We start from the raw sequence: 10,402 nt of genomic DNA on the forward strand, positions 1-10,402 counted from the left end.
AATTTATCTAAATTAATGACTATAACAAATTTCGACTAGTAGATGCCCACAAAAACGGATGATTTTAGGATGGGATTATTAAAACTCAACATTAAGAAGCTAGTACAATTAAACCCCTATTAGCTACACTTACTGCTACCAATTCAATTGACTTTTCCTGATGATTCAATATATATATATATAAATCAAGCATGAATTCAACTCTTGATGTCAAATTGTCAACTGCAACCAAGCCCAGATATTTAGGTACATATATACACACACATATATATATATGCACAGAAGCACACCTCCATTGAATCTTGAAGAAAGCATTTTAAACGCATTGTATGTAGATCAGTAAATATATACCTATAAGAGGCGTTTATAAAGAAGACCAGCAAAGAAAGGAGAAGCAGAAGGTCGAAGATATCGATGTGCAGATTGCATATATACCAAGAAAAGGAGACAGAATTAGAACGAGAAAAAGCACCCAGCAAGTGTCCGAGCTGCGGAGGTCAAGTTCAGGCAGTCTATGTCGAAGCTCAGGTCAGATTATTAGGCTGTTTCACGGCATGTTCAATTACAAAGAAGAAGTTTTTCTGCACCCTTTGCTCTAAACGTCTCATTCTATGTTCTCAGATACACACCCTTTGATACAATATTAAATTCGCATTTGAATGATTCATTAAATTTCTGTAACCTAAATTCAAATGTTTATATACCTGTATTTTGGAAATCAAAATGCTAATACTCTAATTGGCAGAGTTTGTATAAATCCAATGGATGATAATATTAATAGAAGAGTCGAAATTTTTTAGTACCTCATGAAACAATTAGTTCATTCTTCTAATGAGCTCGTTGATGTAATCCTCGCGGTTGCCAGCATCGCCGCCTTCAACATAGTGATTCCTCTTCTTCTTCAATCCGCCCAATGGAGCTTTGAGCTGGAATGGCCACAAGAAGTTGTTGGCTTCTTTGAAATGAGGACCAACGGTGAAGATCTCGTGAATGAGGTCTTCTATGCAAATTATCTCATTCTTGCCCAAAGACTATAAAAAAATGAAGGGATGAGAATTGGGATGCGCAAAACAAATTATTCCTATTATTGTATAGGATGGGTTAGTAAAATCAAACCTGCTCAATTATGGAGTTGTCGGTCAATGCAATCCTCTGCTTGTTTACTTTTCCGTAGCCCCTTTTGTATATCAACTCCTTGACACTTTTAAGGTTGGGGTACCTAGAAGTTATGAAGCACCAGTATCAGAGTTTTTGTTAAAAGTGATATTTATAAAAATAGTTGAGGTAATTTATTAATATAGCTTACCCATAGGTAACATAAGGCTCAACCCTGTGCAGCATATTCATGGTAGCTTTGTTCACTTTCAGAAAGACGCCGTTAAAGATCTACATGAATGCCCAATGAAAACAGTCAAAAGGAGTGAAAACAGAAGATGTGTACTTAGAATAAAATAAAAATAAAGATACGAAAACAAATTTTAGAATGTAAATTATGAAGGCGTATCACAGTGAGCAGCTTCAAGAAGGAGAAGCCCACGTTCAGTTTTAAACTCTTCAACCCAAAAAAAAAAGGGGTGCAAAAAACATCTTTTCGAGTATGATTTAACTTATACAACGGACCTTTCTAGCTAAATGGTTAATAAATTCAAAGTACACAAGTGGTGAATCCATACGCTCGTAACAACTAGATTTAGAACAGATGTATGAAAGAAGCATAACTCTTAAAATGAAACACTGATAAGTACCTGACGCAGCCTCAGAAGCTGCAGAATCTTCTTGGTTGTTGGGTGCATAGCATTAATACTGGAAGAAAATGAATGCGGCACATTAATGAAATTCTAAATAAAAGATGAAGATATCATCAGAAGCATAGAATGGGCCTACCCCCGGATCCTAATAATGAACAAAAGCTTAGCTTCAGGGTTCACATAAAAGCCACCCTTCAATCTGGCTTCCCGCTTCAATTGAATCAACTCCCTCTCCTATACAACAACAAACAATGAAATTGTAAAAAATAGACTCAAGTAGTAATCAGATCCTAATTTAAATTGAAACAAAAACAATTCTGTATACCTGTTCAGCATACTCCTTTGCATAATGTTTTGCTCTTTGACAGATCAACTTCCTGGTGTCAGCCTTCTTTTTCTTGGCTTCCTCGAGTTCTTTGGCCTTTGCAAGGGCCCACTCCTCTGACCTCTTCTGCTTCTTCAAAACTGACTCTGGAACTATGGCTTTTACTTCAGCAACCTCGGCCATCTCTGATCAATAACCATCAAACTAAAATATCAAATCACAGTATAGCATTAAAACAACAATGTGCTACCTAAATCAAACAATTTATACTCCATCAAAATTGCAACCATCATTAAGACTGAATTTTATATCATGAAAGGGTATAAGAACATCAAGTAAAAAATTATTAATGGTCCATACACCACTAGCTCTCTGCAGCAGACAAAGTACAGCATATAGACACAGTTTATTCCAGATTATTTTAATTAAAATGTTTCCACTAAATAAGCCGGATTCTTGAATCGTGAAAAAAAAATATAAATAATAAGAAAAAACGTCTATCAACATACTTTCTTCTTTGCAGGACTGCAAAATTACACGGGCAAAAGGAAGTTGTAAAAAATCATTCTTGCTCTTTATTCTGATGGAAATCCTACAAATGGACTACTAGGCTCCGCAGCAAAGCTTTCGTACAAAAAATTCAAGCACGCCTAAACTTAAACAAGAGCAAAGCTTTTTCCCATGACCAGCAACGCAAAACATATAAAACGACCGAATGGCACTGCACTTCCTTTTTTATTTCGCAATGCAAATCTGCACAGCCTACACCGAGATGACTTCTAACACCCGGTATTTCCGCCATTCTTTACATTCACTAGAACAAGAATAAGAATCACAACCAGCTAACAAAACGCGACGGAAACTTAAAACTCGCTTCCAGTTCTCGTCATTCACATCACAACCACAACATCCAAACAACCTTCGATTTGGGGATACACGATGAAAATAAGGAAATAAGAAGGCAAGCAAATTACCTGATTCGATGAGTCGCCGGTGCACACTTCCCGCTGCAGTGTGAGGCTCGGAGGAGGAACAAACCTTACAAACCCTAGGAGCTTATATATATAGTTAGCTTAAAGCAGATTTGGATCTATGTTGGGCTGGGCTTAAATCCATTTTCTCTGCGGCCCAATAAGTTAGCCCAAATGGCTCGACCCCTACACATTAATGTCTGATACTTACAGATCATCTACTAGTCAGCAGCAGGCCGCATTAGAATCAACTTATGGGTTTGGCACAAAATATACAAATTCATAATTTTATTGAGTTTAGTTTTGATCAGATTTGTTGATTTAGATTTTAGATAGGGCAGGAGTACCTATTATTAATCAATTTTTTTTAAAAAAAATAATAATAAAACATTAAATTAATTTTTTTATTTTTAAAATTTAACAAAAATAATAATTTTATATTCAAAAAAATCATATGAATATTCATTTATATTATATCAAATAATTTTAGATTTTTAAAATTTTTACTACTTAAAACATAGACCAAAAATTAAAACCTTTAACCAAACACGTTTTATACACATTTTATTAGAAAATAGAACAGACTTCTCACATTGTACTAAATAAACATGTGTTTTATTATTTGTAATGGATCGGATTTTCTTATAGGAGATCGTGTGCAATACGAGGTTCAAATTTCAACATGATTAGATACGTAATTTTGAATATGTCGGATCTTAAATCTTGCTCGTGATTAATTTCTAAAAAAGTAACACTTGGATGATGATGATGATGATTTGGACAGAGAATGTTATATTCGCGACAATATTTTTACATTTTAGTAATCGTATGAATATCTATTATGTAATATGTATTTGAGACTGATTGAATCATGTATTATGCGAAAATCTTATTAGATAAGTATGATTTGGCACTCCAAAGATATAAACAATATTGGAGATTGAACAGAAAAAATAAACTAATGTTCAACTTAATTTATATTTTAGCATAGATTTATCATTATTTGATCATCTTCCCGCAAATCCATAGATAATGGTTGTGTTCTTTTTGCGGAAAAAAAAAAAAAAACAATCACACATTTTCTAAAACAAAAATAAAATACACGTATTTATTATCTTTATTTTACCTACACAATTTTCTATACCTTAAATAAAAATTATCTTTTCAAACTATTTTACAAAATAAATACATCCAATATGGCTAAACATAATATCGCCAGAAATAATAATAATAATAAAATAATATAATTTTTACCAAAATTACAATATACTATTATTTACATTCGGTCTTTATTTAAATAGAAGTCAATATTACGATATTATTATAAGTAATTTGTAGAATATTGTAAATGTAAATTTGGTAGGTTAATTATATTGAAAACGTGTAAAAATATAGTATTAAGTAAATAACCATAATGACTTACTTTCGATATTACAAATTAGAAAATTATTTTTATTCTAAATTAATTAAAGAAAACAAATTATTCCTATTATTGTATAGGATGGGTTAGTAATATGAAAATCGGTGACTGCAAGGCGTCGTATCATATAAGTCTAATGCAAAACAAACTGGTTCATGCAAAAAGTACCTCATGAAACAATTAGTTCATTCTTCTAATGAGCTCGTTGATGTAATCCTCGCGGTTGCCAGCATCGCCGCCTTCAACATAGTGATTCCTCTTCTTCTTCAATCCGCCCAATGGAGCTTTGAGCTGGAATGGCCACAAGAAGTTGTTGGCTTCTTTGAAATGAGGACCAACGGTGAAGATCTCGTGAATGAGGTCTTCTATGCAAATTATCTCATTCTTGCCCAAAGACTATAAAAAAATGAAGGGATGAGAATTGGGATGCGCAAAACAAATTATTCCTATTATTGTATAGGATAGGTTAGTAAAATCAAACCTGCTCAATTATGGAGTTGTCGGTCAATGCAATCCTCTGCTTGTTTACTTTTCCGTAGCCCCTTTTGTATATCAACTCCTTGACACTTTTAAGGTTGGGGTACCTAGAAGTTATGAAGCACCAGTATCAGAGTTTTTGTTAAAAGTGATATTTATAAAAATAGTTGAGGTAATTTATTAATATAGCTTACCCATAGGTAACATAAGGCTCAACCCTGTGCAGCATATTCATGGTAGCTTTGTTCACTTTCAGAAAGACGCCGTTAAAGATCTACATGAATGCCCAATGAAAACAGTCAAAAGGAGTGAAAACAGAAGATGTGTACTTAGAATAAAATAAAAATAAAGATACGAAAACAAATTTTAGAATGTAAATTATGAAGGCGTATCACAGTGAGCAGCTTCAAGAAGGAGAAGCCCACGTTCAGTTTTAAACTCTTCAACCCAAAAAAAAAAGGGGTGCAAAAAACATCTTTTCGAGTATGATTTAACTTATACAACGGACCTTTCTAGCTAAATGGTTAATAAATTCAAAGTACACAAGTGGTGAATCCATACGCTCGTAACAACTAGATTTAGAACAGATGTATGAAAGAAGCATAACTCTTAAAATGAAACACTGATAAGTACCTGACGCAGCCTCAGAAGCTGCAGAATCTTCTTGGTTGTTGGGTGCATAGCATTAATACTGGAAGAAAATGAATGCGGCACATTAATGAAATTCTAAATAAAAGATGAAGATATCATCAGAAGCATAGAATGGGCCTACCCCCGGATCCTAATAATGAACAAAAGCTTAGCTTCAGGGTTCACATAAAAGCCACCCTTCAATCTGGCTTCCCGCTTCAATTGAATCAACTCCCTCTCCTATACAACAACAAACAATGAAATTGTAAAAAATAGACTCAAGTAGTAATCAGATCCTAATTTAAATTGAAACAAAAACAATTCTGTATACCTGTTCAGCATACTCCTTTGCATAATGTTTTGCTCTTTGACAGATCAACTTCCTGGTGTCAGCCTTCTTTTTCTTGGCTTCCTCGAGTTCTTTGGCCTTTGCAAGGGCCCACTCCTCTGACCTCTTCTGCTTCTTCAAAACTGACTCTAAAATATCAAATCACAGTATAGCATTAAAACAACAATGTGCTACCTAAATCAAACAATTTATACTCCATCAAAATTGCAACCATCATTAAGACTGAATTTTATATCATGAAAGGGTATAAGAACATCAAGTAAAAAATTATTAATGGTCCATACACCACTAGCTCTCTGCAGCAGACAAAGTACAGCATATAGACACAGTTTATTCCAGATTATTTTAATTAAAATGTTTCCACTAAATAAGCCGGATTCTTGAATCGTGAAAAAAAAAATATAAATAAGAAAAAACGTCTATCAACATACTTTCTTCTTTGCAGGACTTGCAAAATTACACGGGCAAAAGGAAGTTGTAAAAAATCATTCTTGCTCTTTATTCTGATGGAAATCCTACAAATGGACTACTAGGCTCCGCAGCAAAGCTTTCGTACAAAAAATTCAAGCACGCCTAAACTTAAACAAGAGCAAAGCTTTTTCCCATGACCAGCAACGCAAAACATATAAAACGACCGAATGGCACTGCACTTCCTTTTTTATTTCGCAATGCAAATCTGCACAGCCTACACCGAGATGACTTCTAACACCCGGTATTTCCGCCATTCTTTACATTCACTAGAACAAGAATAAGAATCACAACCAGCTAACAAAACGCGACGGAAACTTAAAACTCGCTTCCAGTTCTCGTCATTCACATCACAACCACAACATCCAAACAACCTTCGATTTGGGGATACACGATGAAAATAAGGAAATAAGAAGGCAAGCAAATTACCTGATTCGATGAGTCGCCGGTGCACACTTCCCGCTGCAGTGTGAGGCTCGGAGGAGGAACAAACCTTACAAACCCTAGGAGCTTATATATATATAGTTAGCTTAAAGCAGATTTGGATCTATGTTGGGCTGGGCTTAAATCCATTTTCTCTGCGGCCCAATAAGTTAGCCCAAATGGCTCGACCCCTACACATTAATGTCTGATACTTACAGATCATCTACTAGTCAGCAGCAGGCCGCATTAGAATCAACTTATGGGTTTGGCACAAAATATACAAATTCATAATTTTATTGAGTTTAGTTTTGATCAGATTTGTTGATTTAGATTTTAGATAGGGCAGGAGTACCTATTATTAATCAATTTTTTTTAAAAAAAATAATAATAAAACATTAAATTAATTTTTTTATTTTTAAAATTTAACAAAAATAATAATTTTATATTCAAAAAAATCATATGAATATTCATTTATATTATATCAAATAATTTTAGATTTTTAAAATTTTTACTACTTAAAACATAGACCAAAAATTAAAACCTTTAACCAAACACGTTTTATACACATTTTATTAGAAAATAGAACAGACTTCTCACATTGTACTAAATAAACATGTGTTTTATTATTTGTAATGGATCGGATTTTCTTATAGGAGATCGTGTGCAATACGAGGTTCAAATTTCAACATGATTAGATACGTAATTTTGAATATGTCGGATCTTAAATCTTGCTCGTGATTAAATATTAAATATCAATTTTGGACAATTAGGTTGTTTCATGCAAACTTTCCATTAATACAAAGGGTTTCACACGATAAATAAAACATACGGTGTTTTGTGTATTTTTAGTAAAATACAAGGATATATTATATAATTTATCATTTATTAAAGTACTTCCTTGAAATAAATAAATAGATTGAGAGTTGACAGATAAAGGAATGATTTATATTGAATTATTATTTTTTTAAAAAATAAATATCTATGTTATATTTTGTAGAAATATACATTGAAAAGTATATAAAAATTTATAAGAATTGAGCTGTTTGCAAAAATGGTTTGTTTATTATAGTTTGAAATAAATTATTAATTTAAATTTTTATTAAATCATATTTTGATAGGATATTTTGCAAAAAATAATATTACCTACGTCTCATAAAATCAATAATATTTGTTTTTGCAAGTAAATTTTTTAATATTAATAATATTATATTGGTTTATAATGAAAATTATTAAAATTGCCTTATTAGATTGTGTGATATAAAAATAATGTAAGAAGTTGTAAAATTATTAATTATGTTAGATATATAGTATAATTATTAAATTAAAAAATAATACTCTTCTTGTTTTAGAACCGTTAAAAATAAAAAATAATATTCTTATGATAAGGAGGATATATTTTATTGAAAAAAAAAAATTCATAAACAAACAAACAAATTAAAAAACATCATAATGTATTTTTTCTATTAAATATAAACAAACACAGCCTTATAAATTGGGCCGAAGTTGTAATTGGACCAGCCCAAATAGTTGGCTTATTTGATAAGGAAGAAGGCGCGGAATTACATTTCTGTCTTCAGAACTTCGCAAAAAGATCCTCTCTCGGTTTCCGACGGGAGGCGATGGCGGTGGAAAGTGGCGGAGGGGGTTTGTCGGAGTTGTACTCAAGCTCTAAGCGCTTATCTATTAAGATCAGAGATGATTTGGAGAGGCTTGAACGCTTAGAATACACATCGTCGGCGTCGGCGTCGGCGTCTTCGCTCTCATCATCGAGCGCGGTTGTTGGATCTTCCGATGATCAGGGGGCTGCAATTCGAAGAGATTTAAACCAGATCCAGTCCATTTGCGTTGATATGGATCGACTCTGGCGTTCCATCGCATCCAAGCCGCAGCGTGATCTCTGGAAAAGGTAGCGCAACATATGTGTTTGTTTCTAAGTAGTTTTGTTGAATTATATATGTTAGTTTTTCGTTTTACGATCCTTTGCTGGTAACATGGCGAGAATTTGGAACAGCTTCGTTACTTGCTAGCCAATTTTGTGTTCTGATAGATGAATTAATTTGTGAGGGCTCCGGAACTTGTAAAAGTGAACTTGCGAGCTGCTGTTATGTAAAATTTCAATAGATGATAGTCACCATACTTGCTGGCTAATGTTGTGCTATGCTGATGAATTGATTTGTAAGGGTTCCCGAATTGGTAAAGCTGAAATTACGATCTACTGTGTTCAAGTTGAATGGATTGCATAATTGTAAAGTAGATGATGCGCTAACAACTGGAAAGTCTGATGAAGCTGCTGATGAATCTTTTTTTTTTTTTTTTTATCTAATTGTTGGAAGACTATATAATACGAACTCGAACTTAATATATACATTTTTTCTATCAGCTTAAGTTTATAGGAGATCACCATTAAAATGATATTAGAGCAGGAGGTTGTACAAAATGCCCATGTGCAAGGTTCACGTGAGTGGAGTGTTGGAAGAGTAATTAATAATGCATTTTTCTATCGGTTTAAGCTTTTAGGTAAGATGATTATTTAACCGTTATTAATTTTAATAGTGATATCTTCAGCTAATTGCGAGTTGGTTAAAATGGCTTAGGGTGTGTTTGTTTGTCTTTCAAATGTTTTGGGGTGTATTGGATTTAGATTGGATATTGATGTGATATTTTCAATGAAAATAGTTAGTTTGATTTGATCCTTTTTCAGAGGAAAAAGTATTTTAAAATATAGATTGCGTAGTCCGAAAACAAGTTTGAAAAGTGAAAGCACAAACTTGTGTATATCTTTGAACTTCTGGTTGTCTAGTTCTCCTTGTTTGTAGGAACTGTGGAAGTTATCTCATTCACATTGCTACTAAATCTTAATTAGTGCAACAAAGTAAGCATTCCCCGAGTATAAAATGTTTAGAACTGTCGAAGGTTATCCTTTTAGGACGAGATGTTTTAGATTCATCCTATATTAGTTTGATATCTTTCGTAGTTCTTCTGGATTGAAGAAATACATCACTTGATAAATTGTAATTGACTCAAGCTGTCTTTCTGTTTACGGAAAGTTCAACCACAATCAGGATGAAAGTGAGCTTTAAGTAGATTCTTTAGTTGATGTGATTTATATAACGATCATGATTGTGAAAAATATTCCATCTGATTAATAATAGTAACCAAGCCTACCCTAAGAGAATTTTTGTTGATACTGATTTATTTATTTAAAATTTTTAATAATGGCGTGGAATCTTGCATTGAAGAATAAGAAGCTGGTGCTTCTGTTCTTACATCTTCCTAATGAAATCGTTACACAATTCCTTTATAAGCTTAAAACATGTTCCCGATCTTCTCAGTCAGTATGCGTGCTCTTACATTTCATTTTCTTATTATGGATTTGGGTATAATTTCGTTCTTACAGAAAAATAGAACAAGTTAGCGAGGAGGCTGACTCATTTAGAGCAAGTCTGGACAAATACCAATTAAGGCAACAGAAACGAATACAAGAAGCACAAGAGAGAGCAGAATTACTTGGAAGAGCTGTACTTTCCTTTTCTTGATTTGAAAGCATTTTTCTTTGCTCTCCTTGTTTAAGTCGAGCCATTTGTTTGATGC

General features: G+C 33.1%; 3 protein-coding genes across 10 annotated transcripts in view; 1 reads left to right on the forward strand and 2 right to left on the reverse strand.

The window, feature by feature from the left end:
* LOC127245230 (60S ribosomal protein L7-2-like) overlaps positions 1–7,147 on the reverse strand; it is a 40,417-nt gene extending 33,270 nt beyond the window's left edge. For 2 of the 8 annotated variants that reach the window (XM_051265978.1, XM_051265972.1), the window contains exon 1: positions 804–823. In XM_051265978.1, the coding sequence (XP_051121935.1) occupies positions 804–808 (5 nt within the window). In that variant the 5' untranslated portion in view covers positions 809–823. Of the gene's footprint in view, positions 1–337; positions 1,032–1,116; positions 1,220–1,306; positions 1,387–1,745; positions 1,804–1,884; positions 1,983–2,073; positions 2,259–3,047; positions 3,122–4,632; positions 4,733–6,817 lie in introns of those variants that run through there. The other 6 variants (XM_051265974.1, XM_051265977.1, XM_051265979.1 and 3 more) reach the window with 6 other exon arrangements.
* On the reverse strand, positions 4,540–7,034 carry LOC127245227 (60S ribosomal protein L7-2-like). Its single transcript, XM_051265969.1, has 8 exons — positions 7,028–7,034; positions 6,818–6,898; positions 5,903–6,048; positions 5,714–5,811; positions 5,575–5,632; positions 5,136–5,215; positions 4,946–5,048; positions 4,540–4,860 (listed from the first exon to the last, which is right to left on the reverse strand). The coding sequence occupies exons 1-8, from the start codon at positions 7,032–7,034 to the stop codon at positions 4,645–4,647; spliced, it is 789 nt and encodes a 262-aa protein (XP_051121926.1). The 3' UTR covers positions 4,540–4,644.
* Positions 7,148–8,369: 1,222 nt separating the features above from the next.
* Positions 8,370–10,347, forward strand: LOC127245237 (membrin-11-like). Its single transcript, XM_051265987.1, has 2 exons — positions 8,370–8,717; positions 10,209–10,347. Exons 1-2 carry the CDS (start codon positions 8,431–8,433, stop codon positions 10,345–10,347), a joined length of 426 nt encoding a protein of 141 aa, XP_051121944.1. The 5' UTR covers positions 8,370–8,430.
* The last annotated feature ends 55 nt before the right edge of the window (positions 10,348–10,402 follow it).

Source organism: Andrographis paniculata, unplaced genomic scaffold (genome assembly GCF_009805555.1).
Source record: "Andrographis paniculata isolate CXL003 unplaced genomic scaffold, ASM980555v1 Contig222END, whole genome shotgun sequence".
Lineage (NCBI taxonomy): Eukaryota > Viridiplantae > Streptophyta > Magnoliopsida > Lamiales > Acanthaceae > Andrographis > Andrographis paniculata.

Excerpts from the sequence above, each read along its gene's own strand:
- LOC127245227 (XM_051265969.1), bottom strand. Across the intron at positions 5,633-5,713 it reads TTCATTATTAGGATCCGGGG|TATTAATGCTATGCACCCAA; the intron begins GTAGGCCCATTC and ends ATTTTCTTCCAG. Across the intron at positions 5,049-5,135 it reads GAGCCTTATGTTACCTATGG|GTACCCCAACCTTAAAAGTG; the intron begins GTAAGCTATATT and ends CATAACTTCTAG.
- LOC127245237 (XM_051265987.1), top strand. The coding sequence starts at position 8,431 with ATGGCGGTGGAAAGTGGCGGAGGGGGTTTGTCGGAGTTGTACTCAAGC. Across the intron at positions 8,718-10,208 it reads CAGCGTGATCTCTGGAAAAG|AAAAATAGAACAAGTTAGCG; the intron begins GTAGCGCAACAT and ends TCGTTCTTACAG.